The sequence below is a fragment of the Heterodontus francisci genome, chromosome 16, assembly GCF_036365525.1.
Source record: "Heterodontus francisci isolate sHetFra1 chromosome 16, sHetFra1.hap1, whole genome shotgun sequence".
In the NCBI taxonomy this organism is placed as follows: domain Eukaryota; kingdom Metazoa; phylum Chordata; class Chondrichthyes; order Heterodontiformes; family Heterodontidae; genus Heterodontus; species Heterodontus francisci.
The window spans coordinates 39,157,832-39,184,296 of NC_090386.1; the positions used below are offsets into that span (position 1 = coordinate 39,157,832).

General features: G+C 41.8%; 1 protein-coding gene across 3 annotated transcripts; it reads left to right on the forward strand.

The window, feature by feature from the left end:
* Positions 1-20,509: 20,509 nt before the first annotated feature.
* On the forward strand, positions 20,510-26,259 carry LOC137378449 (iroquois-class homeodomain protein IRX-1-like). 3 transcript variants are annotated; one of them, XM_068048782.1, is made up of 3 exons: positions 20,510-20,860; positions 21,786-22,132; positions 24,148-26,259. In XM_068048782.1, the coding sequence occupies exons 2-3, from the start codon at positions 21,890-21,892 to the stop codon at positions 24,997-24,999; spliced, it is 1,095 nt and encodes a 364-aa protein (XP_067904883.1). In that variant the 5' UTR covers positions 20,510-20,860; positions 21,786-21,889; the 3' UTR covers positions 25,000-26,259. The 3 variants fall into 3 exon arrangements, with proteins under 3 accessions (XP_067904883.1, XP_067904882.1, XP_067904884.1); XM_068048781.1 differs by having other exon boundaries at positions 20,510-20,770; XM_068048783.1 differs by having other exon boundaries at positions 20,510-20,706.
* Positions 26,260-26,465: the final 206 nt, after the last annotated feature.

Below are 26,465 nucleotides of genomic sequence, written 5' to 3' on the forward strand. Positions count from 1 at the left end.
TTGAACTTTTCTAAGCGCCCTGCCATAATGTCTCTAATAACAGCTTCTAACATTTTCCCTAAGACAGATGTTAAGCTAACTGGCCTGTAGTTTCCTGCTTTCTGTCTCCTTCCCTTTTTGAATAAAAGAATTACATTTGCTATTTTCAAATCTCATGGAATCTTCCCCAAATTTAGGGAATTTTGGAAAATTAAAACCATCACATCAACTATCACATTAGCCACTTCTTTTAATACCCTAGGATGAAGTCCATCAGGATCCAGGGACTTGTCAGCCCACAGCTCCAACAATTTGTTCAATACCACTTCCCTGGTGATTACAATTTTCTTGAGTTCCTCCCTCCTTCCATTTGCTGATTTACAACTATTTCTGGGATGTTACTTGTATTCTCTATAGTGAAGACCAATGCAAAATACCTGTTTAATTCATCTGCCATCTCCTTATTTTCCATTATTAATTCCCCAGACTCACCTTCTATCGGACCAACGCTCACTTTGTTAACTCTTTTCTTTTTAAAATATCTATAGAAACTCTTACTATCTGTTTTTACATTTCTAGCAAGCTTTTTCTCGTACTCTAATTTTTCCCTCCTTATTACTCTTTTAGGCATTCTTTGCTTTTTTTTAAATATTCACAGAATCACAGAATTGTTACAGTACAGAGGAGGCCATTTGGCCCATTGTATCTGCACTGGCTCTCTGAAACAGCAATTCCCTCAGTCTCATTCCCCTGCCTTCTCCCCTTAACCCTGCACATTCTTCCTTTACATATAGCCGTCTAATTCCCTTTTGAATACTTCAATTGAACCTGCCTCCACCACGTTCTCAGGCAGCGCATTCCAGACCTTAACCACTCGCTGTGTGAAAAAGTTTTTCTCATGTCACTCTTGCTTCTCTTACCAAATACTTCAAATCTGTGCCTTCTCGTTCTCAATCCTTTCACAAGTGGGAACAGTTTTTCTCTATCTACTCTGTCCAGACCCTTCATGATTTTGAATACCTCTATCAAATCACCTCTCAGCCTTCTCTTCTCCAAGGAAAAAAAGTCCTAACTTCTCCAATCTATCTTCATAACTGAAATTCCTCATCCCTGGAACCATTCTCGTGAATCTCTTCTCTCCAATGCCCTCACGTCTTTCCTCAAGTGCGGTGCCCAGACTTGGATGCAATACTCCAGCTGAGACCGAACTAATGTTTCATACAAGTTCAACATAACTTCCTTGCTCTTGTACTCTAAGCCTCTGTTAATAAAGCCCAGGATGCTGTCTGTTTTATTAACTTCTCTCTCAACCTGTCCTGCCACCTTTAATGACTTCTGCACATATACAACTAGGTCCCTCTGCTCCTGCACCCCCTTTAGAATTGTGCCCTTTATTCTATATTGTCTCTCCATGTTCTTCCTACCAAAATCAATCACCTCACATTTCTCTGCATTGAACTTCATCTGCCACCTGTCTGCCCATTCCACCAACTTGTCTACATCCATTTGAAGTTCTACACTATCCTCCTCACAGTTCACAATGCTTCCAAGTTTTGTATCATCTGCAAACTTTGGAATTGTGCCCTGTACACCAAGGTCTAGGTCATTAATATATATCAGGAAAAGCAAGGGTCCCAACGCTGATCCTTGGGGAACTCCACTGCAAACCTTCTTCCAGGCCCAAAAAATATCCATTAACCACTACTGTAATAAACACTACTCTTTGTTAACCACATTACATTAACCACTACTCTTTGTTTCCTGTCACTCAGCCATTTTTGTATCCACGTTGCTACCATCCCTTTTATTTCATGAGCTACAAGTTTGCTCACAGGTCTGTTGTGTGGCACTGTATCAAATGCCTTTTGAAAGTCCATGTACACCACATCAACAGCATTGGCCTCATCAACCCTCTCTGTTACCTCCTCAAAAACTCCAATTCTGTCCAGTCTTCTAACCTGCCACCCATCTTTGCATAATTATATGCTTTTTCTTTAATTTTAATACTATCTGAACTTCTTTAGTTAACGGTGGATGGTGAATCCTCCCCTTGGAGTTTTTCTTTTTCGTTGCAATGTATCTATTCTGTGTATTCTGAAATATCCCCTTAAATGTCAGCCACTGCATCTCTATTGACCTATCCCTTAACCTATTTTGCCAGTTCACTTTAGCTAGCTCTGCTTTCATGCCCTCATAATTGCCCTTATTTAAGTTTAACATATTTGTCTTAGACCCACTCTTCTCTCCCTCAAACGGAATGTAAAATTCAATCATATTATGATCGCTGCTGCCTAGGGTGCCTTCACTATGAGGACATTAATTAATCCTACCTCGTTGCACAATACCAGGTCAAATATAGCCTGTTCTCTGGATGGCTCCAGTACATGCTGTTCTAAGAAACTATGTCAAAAATATTCTATGTACTCCTCATCTAGACTACCTTTGCCCATCTGATTTTTCCAGTCTATATGTAGGTTGAAATCCCCCCATGATTATTGCTGTACATTTCTGACAAGCTCCCATTATTTCTTCCTTTATACCCCGTCCTACCATGTGGTTACTGTTAGGGGCCTGTACACCACTCCCACAAGTGACTTCTGGCCTTTATCATTTCTCATCTCGACCCAAACTGCTTCTACATCCTGGTTTCTGGAATTTAGGTCATATCTCTCTATTGTGCTAATACCATAATTAATTAACATAGCCACCTCTGCACCTTTTCCCAGCGTCCTGTCCCTCATAAATGTCATTTACCCTTCAATATTCATGTCCCAATCTATGTCATCCTGCAGCCATGTTGCTGTAATGGCCATCAGATTGTACTTATTTACTTCTATTTGTGCTATCAGGTCATCTGGGTTTTTTTGAATGCTACATGCATTCATATACAGTGCCTTTAGTTTTGTCCTTTCATTATTTTTGTAACCTCTAGCCTTATCTGCTAATTTACTCTTAGATTTGTACTCTCTGTCCCTTCCTGTCACTGTCTGTTTATTATTTTCCACATTAATACCTTTCCCTGTTGCTTTGTCTCTACTCTTTGATTTACCACATCTTCACAAATTTGATCCCTTGCCCCACTATATAGTTTAAAACCCTGTCTACTTCCCTAGTTATGCGGCTTGCTAGAACACTGGTGCCAGTTTGGTTCAGGTGAAGACTGTCTCAATGGCACAGCCCTCACTTTCCCCAGTACTGGTGCCAGTGCCCCACAATATGGAACCCAGTTCTACTACACCAGTCTTTGAGCCACGCATTCATTTCTCTAATCTTATTTACCCTATGCCAATTTTCACATGGCTCAAGTAATAATCCAGAGAGGTTCTGCTTCTTAGTTTGGTGCCTGGCTCCTCATACTGACAATGCAGAACCTCTTGCCTTGTCCTGCGTATGTCATTGATACCTACATGGACCACGATGACTGGATCCTCCCCATCCCACTGTAAGTTTCTCTCCAGCCTTAAGCAGATGTCCTGAACCCTGTCATTGGGCAGGTAACATAGCCTTCTAGACTCGTGCTCTTTGCTGCAGAGAACAGTGTCAATCCCGCTCACTATATTGTCCCCTACAACCACTAATTTCCTTTTTGCTCCCCTGCTTGAATGGTTTCCTATACTATGGTGCCATGGCCAGTCTGCTCATCCACCCTGCAGACCTTGCTTTCATCCACACAGATTGCAAGCACCTCAAACCTGTTGAACAATTGCAAAGGCTGAGGCTCCTCCATACTATCTGCTCGGTCTGCTTACCTGCCTCGCTCATGGTCACACCCTCAGTGCTGGCCAAAACAGACGACCCTATTCTAAGGGATGTGACCGTCTTCTGTTACAAAGTGTACATGTGAACATATGATTTCGGAGAAGAAGTAGGCCATTTGGCCCCTCTAGTCTGCTCCGCCATTCAATAAGGTCATGGATGATCTATTTGTGTCTTAAATTCCACACCCCCATCTAACCCTGATAACCTTTGATTCCCTAGCCTAACAAGAATCTATCTACCTCTGCCTTAAAAATATTCAATAACCCTGCCTCCACCAGCTTCTAAGGCAGAGAGTTCCAAAGTCGCACAACCCACTGAGAGAAAAAAAATTCTCCTCATCTCTGTCCTAAAGGGGTGATCCCTAATTGTAAAATAATGCCCTGAGTTCTGGACTCACGCACAAGAGGAAACATCCTTTCCACATCCACCTTGTCAAGACCGTTCAGGATCTTATATACTTCAATCAAGTCTCCCCTCACTCTTCTAACCTCCAGTGAAAACAAACCCAGTCTGTCCAACCTTTCCTCATACGACAACCCACTCATTCCAGGTATCAAACTAGTAAACCTCTTCTGAACCACCTCCAACGCATTCACATCCTTCATTAAATAAGGAGACCAAAACTGCACACAGTATTTGAGATGTGGTCTCACCAATGCCCTGTATAACTAAAGTATAACATCCTTATTTTTATTTCCTCTTGTAATAAAGGATTGCATTCCATTAGCCTTCTTTATTATTTATTATACCTGCATACTAACTTTTTGTGACTAGAACACCTAGATCCTGCTGCACCTTGGAATTCTGCAGTCATTCTCTGTTTAAGAAATACTCTGCTTTTTTATTCTTCCTCCCAAAGTGAACAACTTCACATTTTCCCATATTATACTCCATCTGCTAGATTTTTGCCCTGTCACTCAACCTATCTATAATCGGTCTGCAACCTCCTTATGTCTACTTCACAACATACTTTTCTACCTATTTTTATGTCATCTGCAAATTTAGCTACCATGCCATCGCTCTCCTCGTCTAAGTCATTGATTCAATTGTAAAAAGTTGAGGCCCTAGCACAGACCCCTGTGGGACTCCACTCATCACATCCTGCCAATCAGAAAAGGACCCATTTATACATACTCTCTGTTTTCTGCCAGCCAGCCAATCTTCTATCAATTTCTAGTATGTTGCCCCCCTACTACCTTGCGCAATAACCTTTTATGTGGCGCCTTGTCAAATGCCTTCTGGAAATCCAAATACAGTATGTCAACGGGCTCCCCTCTATCTCCAGCGCATGTCACTCCTTAAAAGAACTCCAGTAAATTGGTTAAGCATGATTTCCCTTTCACATAACCATGCTGAGTATTCCCGATTCCCTTGAGTTTTTCTAAGTGCCCAGCTACAGCCTCCTTAATGGTCAATTCTAACACCTTCCCCGCGACAGACATCTAGCTAACTGGCCTATAGTTACCTGTTTTCTGCCTCCCCCTCTTCTTGAATAGAGGGGTTTTGCTACTTTCCAGTCTGATGGAACCTTTCCAGAATCTAGCAAATTTTGAAAAATTAACACCAACCCATCTACTACCTCATTAGCCACCTCTTTTAAGACCCTAGGATGAAGCCCATTTAGACCCGGGGACTTGTCAACCCGCAGCTCCATCAGTTTGGTCAGTATTGCTTCCCTGGTAATTGAAATTTCACCAAGTTCCTCTCTTCCTTCCATCTCCTGATTTACAGCTTTTACTGGAATGTTTTTAGTATCCTCTATAGTGAAGACAAAAGCAAAGGTATCTCTCCCCCTCCCTGATGTTGCACAGTGTCTGCAGTTTGGCTTCCAGATCAATAATCCTGATCTGGAATTCCTCTAGCTGCTTACACTTTCTTCAGATATGTTTGTCCTGGATCGTGTTGGAGATCCCACATTCCACAGCTTCAACACACCTGTCCTGCCATTGTTACTTATGTTATTTAGTTAATTTTCTTTAATGACTTTCTTAATTAACTTAGAATAATTCCAATGTATACTACAATTTACTGTGCTTATTTAATGCTAGTACCACCTACAACTAAGAGTTATATGTTTCTTAATTACACAGGGATGTGTTTTAGGTATTTATTTTAAAGTTTTAGTTCTTTTTATTAATAGATCTTCCCTAACTCCGGTGTCCTAGGTTGGCTATTAACACACTGTCTTATCGGCCAAACAACTTACTAATTCTAAACTTTATTAATACAAACTTACAATTACTTTTTTTTATTCGTTTGTGGGATGTGGGCATTGCTGGTTGGGCCAGCATTTATTGCCCATCCCTAATCACCCTTGAACTGAATGGCTTGCTAGGCCATTAGAGTGGCGCAGTGGTTAGCACTGCAGCCTCACAACTCCAACGACCTGGGTTCACTTCTGGGCACCACCTGTGCAGATTTTACAAGTTCTCCCTGTGACCATCTGGGTTTCTGCTGGGTCATCTGGTTTCCTCCCACAGCCAAAGACTTTCAGGTTGGTAGGTAAATTAGCCATTGTAAATTGCTCCTAGTGTAGGTAGGTGGTAGGAGAATGGTGGGGATGTAGTAGGGAATATGAAATTAATGTAGAATTAGTATAAATGGGTGGTTGTTGGTCGGCACAGACTCAAAGGGCCTGTTTCAGTGCTGCATCTCTTCATGACTCTATTTCAGAGGGCATTTTAAGAGTCAACCATATTACTGTGAGTCTAGAGTCACATGTTGGCCAGACCAGGTAAGGACAGCAGCTATCCTTCCCTAAAGGACATTAGTGAGCCAGATGTGTTTTTACAACAATCAAAAATGGTTTCATGGTCATCATTAGACAAGCTTTTTAATTCCCAGATTAATTGAATTCAAACTTCGCCATCTGCCATGGTGGAATTCAACCCCATGTCTCCAGAGCAGTAGTCTGGGTCTCTGGGTTACTAGTCCAGTGACATTACCACTACGCTACCGCCTCCCCCAAAATTAGTTGAGTTTTGAAAGATAAATAAGCAAAATAGCAAAATACTCACCAACCAATCAATTTATGACTTTCCTGTTATGTCACACCTCAAGTTCCCGTGCTTTTTTAAACTGTCTCTCTCTCTCTCTCTCAATCTTATTGTCACATTGCTGTTTGTAGGAGCTTCCTGTTGGCAAATTGGCTGCTACATTTCCTACAGTACAACACTAACTGAATTTCAAAAATGCTTCTTTGGCTGTAAAGCACTTTGGAACATCCTATGGTTATGAAAGGCACTGTAAAAATGCAATCCTTTCTTTTTTCAGAGCAAGTAGAGTATTAGATTGTGCAAAGCAAAAAAATAATTGAAGCCGAGCTGAAAAATTTCAATCTATGCATCATAATACAGTTCACACTAAATTCAGCGTTTCAGTCCCTGCTCTCAGTATAATGTTCTTTCAAAATGTTTTTGCTTTATGTGATGGTTATTCTAAGCTGGAAGTTGTTTTGAGAAAATTAAATGGTTGACTGATATTTAAGAGAACAGTATTTTTTTAAAGAGATGTAAGCAGCCCTTTACAAGGCAGTAGTTAATGACTTGAAAGTCATCTGGTTTCTGCTATGGTTCAGTAGGTTAATTCACCATGTGATTTGGTGCTGAGCAATATAGGTCAAGAACATCCTAGGTTTCATTTCTGCTCTGTTGGTAGGTTGGTTAGCCTACACAACCACACCAGCTCTAGAAGAGGGAGGTGATACCATCTCAGAAGATGGTTAACTTTTCTGATGCAAGGGTGACATCAGCAGGGATATTGAATGTAAAGGCCACCATTTTATTCTGTCACAAGAAGGCTGAGCTCTTACTCGCTGGCAGTGTGTTTTACATTGTTGGCCTGTATGGACCTGTCTGCCACCAGGAATGGTATACAGCCATGATAATAAATCTGTAAGCCACATGGTCAGATGTTCATGATTAGTTGAGTAGTTAATTACATTTATTCCTTTTTAGACAGTGGATGTGCTTACCACTTCAGTGAGTGTTTTACCTTTTACTTTTGTGGTGATCGTAAAAGAACCAATCAGGCAGGTTTTCTTGAGTTTAAACAAGAAAGAGGTAAGTTTATTATACTTAATAATCTAAACCTGACCTAAATAAAGTAATAAAATTACACAACACATTCACACACACACTCACACGAGAATCACACACAGATAGATTACAGAGTGATGAGGGGTGAATTTGTGGTTGGATTATAGTCTAGAACAAATAAAAATTAATACACAGTCTGTGGGGTTGGATGATTCCGTTGTCTTCCAGCTGAAGTTGTGTTCTTGAAGACTTTGGCTGGTAAATGTGCAGTTTGTGGCTGGCCCACCTGGTTCAGGCTTTTCTTGTAGGCAGAATTATAGATGGCTTTCTTCCCCTGGTGTATTTGTCTTGGATCCAGCAGCTAGGCTTCACGCGAGCTTTTCTGGAGAGAGAGAGAGAGAGAGAGAGAGAGTGTGCTCCTGGCTTCTGCACAGAATGAATCACTGGCTTGACTGTCTTTGTCCAAAGGAAACTCCCAGCTTTCACGGAGATGGACAGACAATCACATGACTGCCTCAGTGTATTCTCTGGACCCTTCTAATGAGATTCAAGGTTATGAGTTTCCATCTCCACAGGCCTCAGGATGCCAATATTTACATTTGGAGGTGTTTGCTGTTTCAAAGTCAATGTGTCAGGATGGCCTTGAATGTCGTGCTAATGAAATCAATCTTAGATAATTCAATCACTAGAACAAGCCATTGTTTTGGGTACAGGCTCGTCAGACATGTGTCTCCCGTTGGAGGCCTTTGAATATGTAAGGTGTTCAAAAGCAAATTGCAGTGGCCATCTTGGCTGCCAGCTTTTTTTATAGTTAACTGTAGGATTTTTTTCATTAAAAGTTTAATATAAGTTTCCAACTGATTAATTAAAATTCCTCATTTGGCGTAGTGTGTTTTCTTGACAATTAATTAATTAATTACATGAGTGGTTGTGGGGTAGAGCATAGATGCATTTAAGGGGAACCGAGGTTAACACATGAGGGCGAAAGGAGCAGAAGGTTATGCTGATAGGGTTGAATGAAATAGGGTGGGAGGAGGCTCCTGTGAAGCTTACACACCGGCATAGATCTGTTGGGCTGAATGGCCTGTTTCTGTGCTGTTCATTCTATGTAATATGAAATTCCAGTGTTGTCACTAGAGCTCTGAATCCAACACATTATGGAAGTATGCCGGATTCAGAGCACAGGGACAGCAGCCAGGATCCTGCAATTTCCATCCTACAATGTACCTGGGCTCGGAAAGGCAAATACCAGCCAGGGATCCTGTGTTTGATCACCAAATAAGGTAGTTTTGTATTGCAGGGATGCCATTGACTCCAGAAATGTAGGCTTCCCTCAGTTGACAGCATTCCTAAAGATAAGCTTATTGTATCTCGAAAATCCAATGGCATTAAATCAACAGCTTTTCCTGGGCCTCCTGATCTGCCACCAGTTACTGTAGCTCAGTGGACTTCCCAGTAATTGCATCGACTCAGCTGCCAATGAAACTTCCAGGACTTTACTCACCTTAAGATATGATGACATCAGTATTTTGACCATTCACACATGCTTTTTCATCAAGATGGCACAGGCTATTTGTGCTTGCACAGAGAGCAATTTCCTGAATTAACAACCAGTCTGCACAGAGGCATGTAAATGTGTAACAGCAGCAGACATAGCTGCAGTCCAACCTGGCGTTAACTGCAATGGCCTTTGGAATGCATTGCTGACTGATGGTGTGGCTGCTGACTCTCTGCACGCCTTCAAGAGTGAGTTAAATTGATTCTGGACTGGGGCAGAGATCGCAGCATAAAGAAATCATGTGCCCATATGATTTCCTGGACTGATTCTGATTGCCTAAGGGTGTTGCAGAGGAATTTTCCAGAGTATATTTTCCCATTATTGACCCTCGGTTTTTCTCTGATTTTTTTTTGCCTCTCCCAAGAGATTAGATGGCTGGGGGGAAGCGCATGCTGGTTGGATAGTGTTTAGTCATAATGCTCCAATTATCATAAAGTGTGGGGCGGGCTTGATGGAATAGCTGGTCTTTTCCTGCCCAACAATTTCATATGTTGGTAAAAGCACCTATGTGTGACTCCTACTGGAAAGTAACATTGTGTGGATATTGGGTAACGATAGGTCTGGTCTCAGCTGTGATGCCTCCCATAGTTTAACAGCCCGTTGACATTCACGGTCTAGACTCATACTGGAAGAACAATTGGATGCCCTGCGTATCAAGTGCCGTCAGAACTAGTGGACCATACATCAACAGCAGTCATTGCCCTTTGGAGAGAGGCAGAGAAGGTTGCCGATAAAATATCCCCTTGATGAGATACTTGAGGAGGATGTGTGTGTAATGTATCACTCCTTGAGTCATCTGCAGAAAAGTGGGGATATCAACTGAAAAAGTCACATTTTAACCAGCTAATCATTGTGTGGTCTTTCTCAGACTGTTTTTAAAAAAAATAAAAAAACTTTATTGCTTCAATGTATGTTCATATATAACAAATAGTGTTGTAGATTCTATGGAAATATAATTGCTTCACTTGTACCCAGTAAAGTAGAAGAAGCAGCACAGAATAAGCTCTACAGTGGAAAATTGCCTGGCGACCACCTTAAGAGTTCTCTGTGCTGTCTCCATCTGGTTGCATTGCAATTTCTCATAACGACTGGGAACATCAGGTATCTGAAGGTCCTGATATTTGAATTCAGTCGGTTAATGGTGTTAAAATGTGTTAAAGCCATTTACTTGTCAGACAACAAGACCTCATTTAAATTTAAAAACCTGCAATTAGTGGTCAAATGAGATGTGAGGAGCACAATGAACAGAGACATGAAGGCTTTGAAGGGAGGATCTAGGTCCTCCTTGTGACATACCATAGGAAAGAACAAGAAAGTGTGAGGAGGAGGAGGGACCAAACACAATTAATGACAGATTTATTAATTATGCAAGTTTTTCATTTACCAATTGGCTGGACCAATGTTGCTCTTCACTAAAGCCGTGATTAAAAGTGGACTTGTATTGAATTGGAATTGAAAGGGGAAAACTCCACCACAGATCAGAAATAAAAACAGAAACTGCTGGAAATATACAACAGGCTTGTCAACATCCGAGGATACCGTTGTTTTTGGGACTGCAATTAAGGATGAGGTCCAAATGAGTGGATCTAGAGAACAGGTGGGGATAGAAGAACCAGCCCACCCAACCATGCTCATAACATCCAATTCTGTGTGATTGCTGAGGGAACCGTTATCAGCTTTGCTAAGTATCCTGGTGACATTTTTCTCTGTGCAAAATATTTTGTGGATGAATGTGCTGTCAGCAGGAAGCACATCACAATCACAAAGTATTTTGTGCGACGACCAAACACATCTTTGCACAGTTCAGATTTCATGCTCTAGAATTTCCTCAGTAAACCTCTTAAGCACCCCACCTTTCTCCTTTAAGTCTCTTCTTAAAATCCATCACTTTGACCCAGCTTTTGGTTATTTCTCATAGTTTCTCTGTCTTTAGCTCAAGAGCTTTTGTTTTGCTCATAACTGTGAAGTTCCATGGGACATTTTTCCATGTTAAAGCTTTAAATAAATGCAGTTTTTTTTTGTTGTACGTAGATTTATACCTAATATCCTAGATCGCTAGTGACAATACCTAGCTATGAACTGGAGTAAAATCTTAACCCACTTCATTCTCTGATGACAAGTTAATCTGGTTTACCTTTTTCATATTATGCCCTGAGACAAATATGTTCCAAGTGCTTTAGGGAGGTGTGACATTAAAGACTATTCCCATGGAAACTTCTGATGATGCTTTGGCATTTTTCCCTTGTCACGTACCTGCTTCCACACCTGTTCCTAGTGCTGATTGATGGCTCAAGGCATCAAGAGAATAGTGGAAATGGAGTCACCGCATGAAATGGAGCAATTGGTATATTCTTAGATAACATTGTTAGCAAAATAATATCACCTTGTATTGTGGCTTCAGTCAATGTCTTCAAGATAGTATTGCAATTTGCTAAGGAGGAGCCTGGCCTTTCACATAGCACACATACACACAACAGGTGAAATGGAGAATTAATACAACATGCTAATGTTAAATAGCAATAGAAATCTATATAAATATAACTATCTATCTATATATATAATAAAAAACAATTCCCCATTGGGGAAGTGGGGGTGTCCTCATGCAGGAAAATATTTAATATGAGCAGAGATTTGCAAAACATTTGTGGTGAATTTAGTGTCTTTATTACAGCAGTACTTCTTTAAATACAGGAAGTTTAGTTATTCTTTCACCAAAGTCTTTATCAAATAATTGTCCCTGCATTTTGCTACATTGAACCAATTCCATTATTTCAACCACGACTCACATGCCATCCCCTCCCTCTCATATCATCTCCATCCCATCCCCCATCCCAACCATTCCTTCTATGCTATCCCCAACCCCCATTCCTTCCCTCCAATGCTTCCCAGCCCATCTCCTATTCCTTCCCTCCCATGCCATCATGCTACCTCCCGTCCCATGCGGTTCCTCCCCTTGTTGTCCCCCACCTCCCCCATGCGCTGTATACCCTGGCAACAGAGAGTCAGGACCTTGTCTGACAATATGCTGGGGATAGAGAGAGAGTCGACACCTCGCCTGACTGTACCCCAGAGAAAGAGGGAGAGTCAACACCTTGCCTGACCATACCCCAGGGAGAGAGAGTTGACACCTTGCCTGACCGTACCCCAGACAGAGAGAGTCGACACCTCACCTGACCGTACCCCAGACAGAGTCGACACCTCACCTGACCATACCCCAGAAAGAGAGAGTCGACAGTTCAAGTTGTTTCCACATTTTCCAGACGGCGACCAGCATGGCAGGAGGACATCGCGCATAGATGTGGTGGCAAGGTAATTAAGACAATTAATTGGCCAATTCAGAGCAATTTTATGGGTTTTTTGGAATTTTGCAAATGCTGTATGAGAAACCATGGGCTTCAGAGCCTAGCCCAGTAAAAGGAGATGGCAAGCAATTAGGAGCTCAGCGCTAGCTCTCTCTGGCAGCCATCGAGAGAGCCAGTCAGGGAAGGTGCAGCAGTGAAGGCAGCAGTAAATGAAACCAGGAAGGGGGACAAGGTATGTGCTTTGTGAGGACGTGCTGCCAGTGCCATCGGGACAGTAGCACTTGTGCAGAAGAAATGGGTGGGGAAATGGTTGGGGGGTGGGGGTCGCATTTGCATAGAAGGCCTCGAACACTAAGCGAAGCCACCTGCCAGGGGCCTTATTCAGCCAGGCTTTAGGGCCACCATTGAGGAGGAAGAGCAGCAGAGAGGGAGGGATATTAGCCACAAGCAATGGGAGATCAGCAATCTCAGGGCCATCAGGACAGCCTGCCTCAGCGTGGGAACACAGCAGAAGGGAGCAGAGGGGCATGCGACCAGCCTTCTGAGTGCAACTGAAGTGGAGGCAGGCTGCTGATCTTGCTGCCCTGTGGCATGGGACGATCTTGGCCGGTGTTCTCTGGCTGTCTGAGGCCTGGAGGGCTGAAGGGCTCATGCACAGGTGCAGGACCCTCCTCTATCATCGTGGCTACTTGAGGCACTGCTGTCACTGGCAGAGGGGCTGAGGAGCTGCTGTCGATACCAGAAGCGGCCTGAGCGGAGCCCCCAAATGCAGAAGGCAGCCGCTCCTTCTCCCTTGCAAGGCACACTTTTAGCTCCCTGCTGACCTGAGCAGCACGAGGACCTGGTGGAGACTCCAGGCGCCTTGACTCCTCTCGCCTTGCCACTGCTGCATAGAGCTCATGGACGAGGCGATGCAGGTCTGTGTGCCTCTACGGCATCCATTGACTGGTCTGCTTGATCTGGGTCTCCATGTGTGTCGCCAATCTCTCCATGGAGGAAGCCAAACACACCCGTCAGAGACATGACAGCACTCAAGGCCTGGATGGACCCCTCCATTTTCTGCCTTTAGGTGCACATAACCTCTGGAAGCTCTGCCAGATATTCCCTTATCTCATACTGCAGCTGCAGCATTGTGCACCATGTTGCTGGTGACTCCAGAGGCATGTCATCAGCCTGGGGCTCAGCTTCACCCTGGCCTCCCAGAGTCCTCTGACTGTCAGTGGCCTTGACTGTCACAGCCTCCGCCAGCTGCTCAGGTGCGTCTATGATGTGCTGACCAAATTGTGTCCCTGAACTTAAGCGCGATATGGATACCCACCAACATGAGATTATCTATGCTGGTGGAAGGTGCAGGGGAATGATATGACGGTGCACCCTCTAAATCTTCCTCCTCCTCAGAGGTGATCGACTGTCCCCCGATCTCTCCAGCTCTCTGCTGTTCGGCCTGAACTGCATGAGAAAACAGATAGATTGAAGGGTTATGGGTTTCCCATTGCAGCATTCCAACTATCCCTACTGTGAAGCTCCACGTGTCCAGTGGTGGATACATGAACACTATGCCTTGTGCGTGCCACTGCATTCGGCCACTCATGCATTGGTGTCTGCACTCCTGTCTCACCATCAGCAATGGAATGGCCACCGGGCTAACCTGCCAGTTCCAAGGCCTCCTCCTCCATGGGGGTCAGGATGGACAGGAATGGTACGCCTCTGTTGTTCTTCACCCGATCCTTGAGGTTATGGGCTGTCTTCTCCTGCAAGGAGAAAGTTGAACACTGTTAGTTTCTCCACAGAAACAAGCACAACACCTATGCTGGTGGCAGTCCAATGGTCCATGATGGGGGCACACAAATGCCTCCAACTGGCACCTCTCACCGAGTTACAACCATGCTTCTGACAGGATATGCTGGTGCTTGACCCTTTTGACAGGTAGTCACACCAAATGCACCCTCTCACGTTACGACATTCAAGCCCCAAAGGGAAAAGAGGTATGGAGTACTCACCTTGGTAGACCGAATAAGGTCATTGATGCACTAGTGGCACTGGATCCAGGTTCTGGGGGTGACCCCATAGCTGCTGACCTCCTCTGAAATCTCTGCCCTGGCTTGCTTGGTCAGTCGAGCCAGACTCCTCCTCACCGTCCAGGGATAGGCACCAACATGTTGCTTCACAAACATTTGACAAAATTATTGACTCAGCCATGGACTTGGGGCAATTAATCTATATATAAAGTATATAGCCAACTAATACCTTCAAAACACAGTCTGATTTAAAACACATTTCTCCCTATATATAAAGTAGCTAAGCATACAAACATACGAATTAGGACCAAGAGTAGGCCACTCGGCCTCTCGAGCCTGCTCCGCCATTCAACAAGATCATGGCTGATCTGATTGTCACCTCAACTCCACATTCCCGCCTCCCCCAATAATTTTTCACTCCCATGCTTATCAAGAATCTATCCTAAAAATCTATCTGCCTTAAAAATATTCAAAGACTCTGCTTCCACTGCCTTTTGAGGAAGAGAGTTCCAAAGACTCACAACCCTCTGATGTGATGGAATATAGGTATAATAGGCTTAATTAGGTAGCATTTAGATATAGTTAATCAATTATACCTTTTAGAATTTAACATGAATAAATGGTCAGTTTTCAAGACTCACCGACATTCCCCTTTAAGAAGGTAGAGTTAAAAATTTCAAGGTCTTTCAAGGTCCCTGTTATGAACCAGAACCAAGTTGGGAAATCCATTTGTGTCTCTGTTGTCAGGGACTTGGAAGATAAACACATACATTGAAATATCCTACGTGACATCAGTAAGAGGTAGCAATAAATTTAGTTTATGGGGTTGTTGATGCAGACAGATCGGCCCAAAAGGTTGCTTTAAGCTACCATAAAAAGACAATTATAGATAATAAAACAATAAATGGAATAGTAATTACAGGAATAAGAGGTCAAGTAAACACAATTATAAACATTTTGACCAGATAAATGCTCACAACTTCAAGAGCAGGGGAATTCCAGTGAAACATTAAGTAAAAAGTTAGTTAATGATACTGCCAAATATGGATTTTGAAAGCAGGAAAAACACACACAGAAGGGTAACACCAATATGCTAAAAAGTCAGATGATACCTTAGCAATAGTATAAACATGAGAGTTTTTGAAGCAAAGATTAGAAGTGTTGAATTCCTCAAACAATCCTTCTCACCCCATGCCTTACTCGGGGAATTTAAGATAAGTTTATATTAAATTTTGATAGATATTTTAAGATATTTTGCTGGAACATTAGCAAGGTTAAACTTTTGGATTCTATTTTAGAAATAAGACTATGTGTTACATCTCTTAGTAATAGTTGATATTATGATATACTTATTCACTTAAAAGTGTATTGCATGTTAAATTCTTTAATAAATATATAAAAGTTAATAAATCGTCTCATGTAGTATTCTGTATTCAACTACAAGAACCCCCTCTCTGTGTCTCTTTAAGTGGAGAGATATGTATTGAAGAGAGTTTCCCAGATCCTTATAATATCTGGGATATTCATGACTTAGCCATAATTAGTAAAAAAAAAAGGCTATCCGAAAGATGGTAACATTCTTTGTTAGTTTTCTTTCTTTGAGGGAAAGCTAGTACAATTCTTTGGACCCTAATAAGTGTCTATAAGAATTTGACTGGTTTGAACTTAATTAAGGAGATTCATAGGGATGTAATCCTGATTTGGTTTAGTCCCTATAAGGGGTTAAAGTCATAAATCACTTCACTGAGAGAAAAAAATTCTCCTCATTTCCGTCTTAAATGGGTGACCCCTTATTTTTAAACTGTGACCCCTAGTTCTAGATTCTCTCACAAGAGGAAACATCCTTTCCACATGCATCCTGTCACGTCCCCTCTGGATCTTATATGTTTTAATCAAGTCGACTCTTACTCTCCTAAACCCCAAGCAGACACAAGCCTAGCCTGTCCAACCTTTCCTCATAAGACAACCCGCCCATTCCAGGTATTAGTCTAGCAAATCTTCTCTGAACAGCTTTCAACACATTTACATCCTTCCTTAAATAAGGAGGCCAATACTGTACACAGTACTCCAGGTGTGGTCTCATCAATGCCCTGTATAACTGAAGCATAACATCCCTACTTTTGTATTTAATTCCCCTCACAATAAATGATAGAATTATATTAGCTTTCCTAGTTACTTGCTGTACCTGCATACTAACCTTTTGCAATTCATTCACTAGGACACCCAGATGCCTCTGCATCTCAGAGCTCAGCAATCTCTCACCATTTAGACAGTATGCTTCTTTTTTTATTCTTCCTGCCCAAATGGACAATCGCACATTTTCTCACATTATACTCCATTTGCCATATCTTTGCCCACTCGCTTAACCTATCTGTATCTGCTTGTAATCTCATGTCCTCTTCACAACTGACTTTCCTACCTATCTTTGTGTCATCAGCAAATTTAGCAACAATACCTTTGGTCCCTTCATCCAAGTCATTTATATAAATTGTGAAAAGTTGAGGCCCCATCACTGATACCTGTGGCACACCACTGGTTACATCTTGCCAACCAGAAAATGACCCATTTATGCTGACTCTCTGTTTCCTGTTAGCTAGTCAATCTTCTATCCATGCTAAAACGTTACCCCCTACACCATGAGCTTACAAACACACAAGCAAAGCACACAGACATACAAGGAGAGCAGCACAACAGTATTAGCCAGCTAGCAAGCAAAGTAGTATGCAATGCCTATGTGAATTACTTTTGTCGACAGAAGAAACCATGTCACGGGGTGGTAGATAGACCTTATCAGATGAACTCTGTGGATTCACACTGTGTCAGGAGTGCAAATTCATCCAATAAACCATGAAATTCAAGACGATTGTTATTGTGGTCATTGAGGTGAGGCAGTAGAAAAATCAGCAATAGAAAGATGAACCATTTCTCATAGTGCTATTGTCACAAGGCAATTTAACCCGTGACGGTCAATGTTTCTGCAACTTCTCCACCTGCGTGTAACATGTGTCTGAAGACTGGGCAGACAACAAAAGACAATGATCTCCAAATCAGGATAATTTTATAGAATGGAGCAGAAGAGTCATGTAAAACAGAAAGCGAGGTGGGACAGGAAGGGACAGAGAGATTAACAGTAGGTAGCCAAGACTAGTTCATTCATCTTGACAGGCTGTTAAACTCGGTCTGGGTTCTAAAATACAGGAACAACAGCATCTCTCATGAACAAAATGTCATTTACTCACCAAAGTTAGTGCCAAAATTAGATAAACACAATTACAAATAAAGAGTGCCCTTTAGTTCTTCCAAATAGCGATTCTCTTAAATTCACATGTCTTAAATTTCTTAAATTTCAGTCCATCACTGTCAATTTGGATTCAGCTCTGGCAAGATAATGATATTTTGCTTTTCTGCAAAAGGTTGTGCGGCTGTTACTGCATGTATTATTCAGTTACAAAATGTTTAGTCACTATCTGTAAGATTGTACGCCAGACCAACCATTTTATGTCCAAGCTAAATCTCTTACCTGTATATGATACAGACAACTGTCAAATTACATTGGCCACTCAGGTTTTCTGTCCTCAAACTAGATAGCAAATGATGTACATTGCAGTTACTGATCTTTGATATATTTGTAAAGCTTATCCTTAATCCAATTTGCAGCAAAAAGATTAGTTAATGACTGTTTCTAACATGATCATTGAAACATAATAAATTTTTACTATGCCTTCTCTGACAATTTTTAAAAATGCAAATGCAGCATGGATCTTGTTAAGGAATCGGAGACAGTTCCTCATAGATTAAGGTTTATTAAAGCTATCCGTTACATTGTACTAACTAATTATTGTATATGGGTCAGAAGCATTCTGTTTTTGCCAATATCACTCAGCGCCATTGCACCTTACTCTTGTATTCATGGGGAACTGACAGTGCTGACTCTGGAGATTCCTTGGAACAATGTGATTCCAAATGGATAGCTGCAGAATTGCAACATTTATATAGAAGTAAAAGTCCAACAATTTCCAATGTGTTACTGAGCTTGTGTCCCAAGTGAAAGTAAAGCATGCTAGAAATCGAGACATTCCCTAAGTCAGTTTTGCCATTTAAAAATGAGTTCACATAACACAAGCCTTTAAACCTGTGTTTTAAAACACAAGGTTAAAGGCTTGGAGCAGGGGTGTCCAACCTCTTCACTTGGGGTGGGGGGCCACATTACAATTTTTGTCTTAAAAAATTATCTTACTATTAAGCATTTTCCTACCTACTCGAGGGATACTGGACCAATGGAAGTACTCAACTGCTTGCCTGGTTGAGCCCAGCTAATGTGGCACAGAATGGGATCGTCTGTTCTCTATGGTCTATGGTCTAGTATTAGCATTGCTAAAGGCAGGGCCTTAACCACCTAGGCCATTGGATGTTGGGAGAAGGCCTGATGCAAAGAAAGCCTTTGCTAGAAAGTAAATTGTTTCTTTTTGTGTGTTTATCTACTTAAGGTGCAAAATAAAGAGTGTTGGAGATAGGATTTAGATTATAGTACTGGATATTCTTACATGAATATAGGAAATCTGTAAAATATAACATGACAAAAACAGGTGTCCTTAATACCATAGAGAATTTGCACACCGGATCATATTATTTTGCATATTATAAGACATCTTTTGATGCTTTGCAACACATAATTTGCTGTTAAAAGGGCTATGCAGCCTATACTGGTGGACATCAACCCTGTGTGTTGTATCAAAGTCTTTATTGTTAGAGTGTCAGAGAACCTTTCCAAGACCCTTATTCCTGTGTAAAGTCAGCACAGAATCTGATTCCAGAAACTATTGGAAGTTTGGGTTTATTAAAGAAAACTGGCAACCCAAACACAGGCCTAGTCTTTTGCACTTGAGAGCTTCTGGGCATTAGGCAAGGGATGCATGCCTTACCTTCATGATTTAGTGCATTTGTTAGCAGTCCTGCTAGTGTTAAAGTTTACTAACTAATTATACCGCTGTTAATGGAGATGATAACTCACCAGTAAAGTCCTCAGTTTCTTCCCCAGACTGGTTGAGTTAGCTGGGCTGGGCTTGGAGCACTACAATTGGTCTCAGTATCTCTGCGTTGATGAAGACAAACATCAATTGAGGTTCTTGCTTCTGCTAGTTAACCAATGAAGCATGCCTCTTCAGAGCTTATCTTGTCCAAGGGGCACACCTCCTGCTCCCTTGGCCCCATTTGCACTAAATTGCTGACCACTCACCTTCCCTTCCTCGGCTGAGGAATAAGCCCGGAAACGCCAACTTCTGTTTCTCCACAGATATTGCCTACCCTGCTGAGTATTTCCAGCTTTTTTCTGTTTTTGTTTCCAAATTTGCCTACATGACCACAATGCCTGCACTTCCAGATAAATGGAGTATCTGAAGCACTTTGAGGGTGGGAGACTGATAGGTGCTTAATGACTTAAAATTCATCTTCCTAATACTAGAGTCTGTAATTTACAACTCTGAATAAGAAAAGTTCAGTTTGTTACCGCAAAAAGCCACAAGCTGACCTCTGGCACTGCACATGGCAGTGAACCACATTTTGCTCTGGAGGAGGTGATTGCAACATAATCAATGTTTGCATTGCAATAAAATGTAATGAAAGGAGAACTGAGATTGGTAGCAGAATACACTCAGGTAGATAAGTTACCCAAGGACAGCAGTATGGAGAGGCGGGCAGAAAATTACACGTTGATTACAGGAAACTCGTCAGCAATTCTTAGTGACGATTGACAGAATGACCCATGCGTCACAATGTATAAACCCACAATCGATAAGACACAGTATAAGTGGCGACGCTGTGGGCTATATTTGCACATTATGGACTGCTTTCACCCAGCGGTGAGAGAGCGCAGTTAATGAATCCAGCAGCAAACCGGCTGGAATTTTTAACAATAAAAATGTTTTCACAACCCAATCTGGCAAAGAATGCAGACACAAAACTGAGATTTCAAAAAAATCTCATTTAGTGAAGCAATACGGCATTTTGTGCCGTGAGCACTTTGCAGAAATCACGACATCAGTCCAGGCTGAAATGTAAATGCAAAAAGGACTTGTACGAATTGTTTAACATGAAGTCAAAAGGATTAATCTAAGCAAAGTTAGACCCTCATTTTATCGTTGCTGTATTTTAATGAACTGTAATTAATATTATTAATAATAAACGGCATTGAAGCAATTCTACCGCAGAGTAGGTATTTAATTTTGGATGGTGCTGTATTTAATAATTATGCAGTTAAACGCAAAGGTGTGAAGCAAATTCAACTATCGATTAATCAATTGGAATCGATCTTCTGGCTTAGTGTTTTAGCACTTATGACAGCTGTAGCAATGCTACAGTTATCGAAGGGCTTATAGTTAGATGCACTTTCTCAAAGCCTCTGTTTTAGAACAATTGCATTGATATTACTGTGACATACTGACATTAATTTCAGGCTGTGGGGAGTTTCACGCGTTTCCCTGAAATCTGACAGCGGGTCCCAGCCATTCATTTCCCGCTTGCTGCTGTTTAAATGGGTACGGGTCCCACTGGGTGACAACACTCATTTACTGCTCTGCTTCTGCTCAGAACCGGTGAGGTTCTCTGTTTGAATTCAGTTTCTTCTTGTTTCGGTCACGTGTTATTATATCAGGAAAACGAGGAGAAAAATTGCTGACTGGCCTTAAAAGTAAAAGCCAAATAACTTTCGAACAAATACAGTGAATTAGGATCATAAAGCGATTTGAATGGCTGAAGTGGGAAGAGAATAAAGTATCTCTAGTGTATTGTCGGTGTCTGGGCCGTTTCTTGGCCTCCAACCGTTTTAACTATTTCAGGGCAGTTGTAAATTGAAAACACTGTGTAACTGCTTAGTTTTTTTTCACAGCACATTCCCATTTATTATTGTGTTGTCTGATTTAAATCTGTTTTAATGTGCATTCAAACTGAAAGATCCGATTAATTTATTTCTGAGATTAACATGTAGAATTAGACCGTGTTTAAAACCACGGCCTCGTAACATAATAATTCCCTGTGTGTTTGAAAGTTTTGTAGTGAGTACAGTCCTCTTTGCCGATTGGGACTTGGCTCTTCCGTGGTTAAATTTCACTAATCGTATGTAAATATCATTTACAAGGCTGCCGTCAATCACGCCAGCGCTCTCCAATGGAGTGGACAGAAGGAGATATATAGAGACAGAAGGTGGATTCGTTTGACAGTGTTTTTAGGCTGAATCGCATTATGGCTATGCCTCAGCTGGGATATGGAGATGTGGTCACCGCCGGGAAGGGGTCTGCAATGAGCGGTCTGCAGGCTGTCTTCGTAGAGAGACAGGCGGCAATGCTGGGCTCTCCCGGAGCCGCTCTCAGTCTCGGGGTACCCCCGCCTCTGCATGCACTCCTGGCCCGGTACCCCGGTACATATCCGATTCCACAGGGATACAGCCTCCAGCCGTATCCCGACCTCAGGCATCTGTCTCATCTGGTAAGGAAGAACTTTTCGTTTTATTTGTCTTTTTAAAAGTTTGAAAATCCCTTGATATTGTACTAATTAAGACACAGCTGTGTACTGTGTGCAGTACTATCGGGAAAATGTGATTGCACTAGAGAGGGTACAGAGGAGATTTACAAGGATGTTGCCTGGACTGGTGAATTTTAGTTATGAGGAAAGATTGGATAGAATCATAGAATGGTTACAGCACAGAATGAGGCCATTTGGCCCGTCATGTCCGAGTAGGCTCTCTGCAAGAGCAACTCACCTAATTCCATTCCCCCGCCTTTTCTCCATAACCCTGCATTTTTTTTTAGGAAGGCCCTATTCCCCTTGATCGAGGGGCCCGTAACCAGGGGGTGTAGATTTAGGGTAAGAGGTAGGAGGTTTAAAGGGGATTCGGGGGGAAATTTCTCATGCAGTGGATGGTGGGGGTCTGGAACTCACTGCCTGAAAGGGTGATAGAGGCAGAAACTCTGATAACATGTAAAAAGTGCTTGGATATGCACTTGAAGTGTCAGAGCTGGAAAGTGGTTTAGGCTGGATGGCTACTTGGCGACTGGCACGGACACGATGGACCGAATGGCCTCCTTTCATGGTATAAATTTCTATGATTCTATGATCGCTCATGAATTTAAACAGTATTTTTACACTTTAATGGTATAACTTTCACTGGTAACAAGACTGGATGATTCTCAGAGTGGAGAAGCTCATGGCTCCTCACCATAACCTTTCTCTCTTTAAAGTTCCTGACTTCAGCACTCATGAGTTTTACCCCACCTCCACTCATCCTTTAAAGAACAAGCTTAGGTTGAACACAGCATCTGAGGCTCGCTAGTTAATATAAAACTAACCATGTTAATATTGATATCAAGTTAAGTGTTCGTGGTGCTAATTTTATTATACTTAATTACTATAACGATACTATTTAACATAGTATACAAGTTAATGGAATAAACAATATGATTTAACATATATAACAGTTTAATATCATATACATCAGCATTGAATAATACTCAACATTATTTAATGCAATATACTGTACAATATAGGACACGAGCTTCAGATCCGAACATACTGTAAATGGAACCTTCACATTGTTTATCTTGAAAAAAGTTTGCTTGAAACACTATGCGTTAACTCCCAAATTTTGATTCTAAGTTCCGGTATTACTGCTCGCTTTACTCCGTTGGTCTTAAACTCCTTAATATACGCATCTTTTTTTTTACATAAAATAAATCAGAAAATGCTGGAAACACTCAGCAGACCTGCATTAGCATCTGTGGAGAGAGAAACAAAAGTTAGCGTTTCATCACTTTTTACATATATGAATGTAAAAAGCGATGTGTGGTACAATGTCTCAATGCTGATCTGTAGCAGGGTGTTCAGCTGATCAGAAAGCGGATCTCCGCTGTATGCTAACACAGGTATTGGATAGCTTTAAGGAAATAGTGTGATGGTGGAGTGCGTCAGGCCTGCTACAAGTTTTAAAAGACGGTCGCGGCCTGAAGCAGTTTCACAAATCTTTAGTCTCGAGCATCACTATCACTTCGCTGATAGATTCAAGCGTTTGGCTTCGATTCTGATGGAAGATTCTGAATGAGTTTATTTTAATTTCAATTTGTCAGACTACAAAGCTCGCTCCTGACTCTCAGTGGGAAGGTCTGCATTCGTGTGTTTGTGTAATAGACATAACTAGAGATCTGTGGAAACTATTCCAATTTAGATTTATAGAAACGTCCAAATAAAAGTCTTAATAAAGGTATTTTACTATTTTAAAAATTGCCATTCACTCAATGTCAAGCATTTGGGATGTTTCTCATTGGAGTTATAAATGAATTATATACATGCAAATTCTTGGTAAAAAAAAAGTTGAAATAATTCTTATAAACTGTTATATTAAATAGTATATTGTGTATTACATTAAATTATATTATGTATATTAAACCGTCTTGTGTATTATATTCTAATACATGTATTATATAAGCTCAGTTTTTTTTTGATTTCAGGGGTCCCCTTACGATCTGAAGACTGGGTGCGTCTATTCCCAGGCTAGTTTCTCTCCGGCCGGTGCCCTGTATTCTCCTTACCGGCCCATGCAACACGGGGATCCAGGCCGAGCCAAGAATGCCACCCGGGAGAGCACCAGCACATTGAAAGCCTGGCTGAACGAACACCTGAAGAATCCCTACCCGACCAAAGGGGAGAAGATAATGCTAGCAATCGTCACCAAGATGACCCTGACTCAGGTCTCCACTTGGTTTGCCAATGCCCGGAGACGACTGAAAAAAGAGAATAAAATGACTTGGGTCCCCAAAACGAAATCGGACGAGGAAGGGAGCGAAAGCGACGAGGAAGATAAGAAGGAGGAGGAAGGTCTGCCAAATCAAGAGCAGGAAAAGGGCCAAACTGATGCCAACCTGCTTGGTGGGCACCAAGGTAATGGGGATTTGGAGACAACTTGCCCTGGACTGGAAGACAGATCATTCGTCAAAGGAGCCAGAGACTATGACAAGGAACAAGGGAACGATCTGGGGGAAAAATTGGAGGAAAGAGAGACGAAAAAATCAGAATGGGAAACATGTGAGAAGGAAGGCGCAGTAAAAAAGGCCGCCAGTACTGAATCGAAAGCCAATGGTCCGGCATTCAAACCCAAGATTTGGTCCCTTGCGGAAACAGCGACCTCAGACCATGGGAAAATCAATCGGCCTGCTCTGCTCGGTGGCCAGTCAGTGCAGACTCCTGCAGTCGGTCACTATCAGATCTGGGCTGGTGCCTGTTTTGCAGAAGGACAGCTCGTGTTAAACAGCCAATCCAGGGCGGAGTCTAAAAAGAGAGACCTTGCAGGTGCTGACCAATGAGGAGAGACAAATACTAACCGCAATCCAATTTGCAAAGTGAAAGTTTTGTCGGTTTAGTAATTTCCCGATATTCTGCACTTTCATCTGATTCCTTGGGATCTCGTGGACGATGGTGCACTTGTGCCTGTTAGTGCTGTGAACGAGGGTGAACCCACACATGTCCCGTGTTCTCAATATCTGTGGTGTAAATGAAGCGGGCGGGGGCCCAAAGGATTAATTTATAGTCATTATCGCGACGTTAACACAAGACTCGACAATTAATACTATATAGTCCAACTGACATTTAGAAAAGGCCCGGATACTATTACCTGTTCCTTACTCATCACAATGCTAAAACACAAGCCACAAGCTGGGCAAAGTGGAACTTTCGGTAAAAATGTGTAAATATTCTAAATGTCTGTGATCCCAAGCAAATCACATGTGTGTACATAGAGATGATTACCACACTGGTCCGTTTACATTCCACCAGCGGTCGGTCTATAGACCGACTGGTTGAATAATACTGCATTGTTCACACTTGACACAGTGGCCTCGTTAAAATACTAACAGTACGGAAGAGGAAATACATTCATTTGCAGGGTCACCGAAAGACAATGTATGTAATGTTCCAGTATCACGATGTACTCGGTGTTTTTAAAGGAATTTTAAATATATATCTTGTTGCTGAATCCCAGTTCCAGTGAAATCCAATCAGGAGATGTTGGCGTGGTAGATGTCATTTCACTATAAAAGGGCCTAATTCTACAGAGGGTTTGTACTTTATTTTAACTTTTCATGGGGTGGGCAATAGCTTTTTATGAAACCCCATCTCGTAAGCCTTTGATCAGTGTTAAATTACTCCTACTTGATCATTGCGAAAGCTGTAAGAGTGAGCACTGAAACAATTACCTTTATACAAACTGCGTTCTTGAAAACTATCTCCAGGTGTTTAGACCCTGCGATTTTATTTTGAAACACAAGATGAACGGTTCTAATGGTCTATTTATCAAAACGACAGCTTTCAGGGATGCAAACTAATTTGAGAAAGGACACTAGATTAGGAACACACATGTATCTAAGGAAATGAATTCAGTCGAGTACCCGGGTAATTGAGAATAACCTTACATCTGACATCTTAAATCTTTACTTTCGTGAAATTGAGCCAATTATTTCGATGGTGCAGATGTAAAAATCCATAACTTGTAATAAAAAAAAAACCTTCGCAGAACAAGCAAAGGAGAAGATAGTGAAGAGTGTCTTTTCTCCAGTGAAGGTAAGTTGCATTAGTTCAGCTTGGAGCGCCTCAGCCGCGCTCTGAAAAACATCTCAAGTGCATCTACTTGTGTGTCCTCACATATTTTAAAAAATTCTTCAGAGTTTAATCATTTTAGGTAATAATTGCTGCACAGCGCGTTAATGATCCATTGGCTTTCCCCCACTTCCTTTCCAGATTGTCACTGTTCAGGTGACCCATCTTCTTCCAGATT

Bases quoted from the DNA above. Each gene is read 5' to 3' on its own strand.
- LOC137378449 (XM_068048782.1), top strand. From the start codon at position 21,890: ATGGCTATGCCTCAGCTGGGATATGGAGATGTGGTCACCGCCGGGAAG. The intron at 22,133-24,147 runs GTAAGGAAGAAC...TTTTGATTTCAG, and splicing joins TCAGGCATCTGTCTCATCTG to GGGTCCCCTTACGATCTGAA.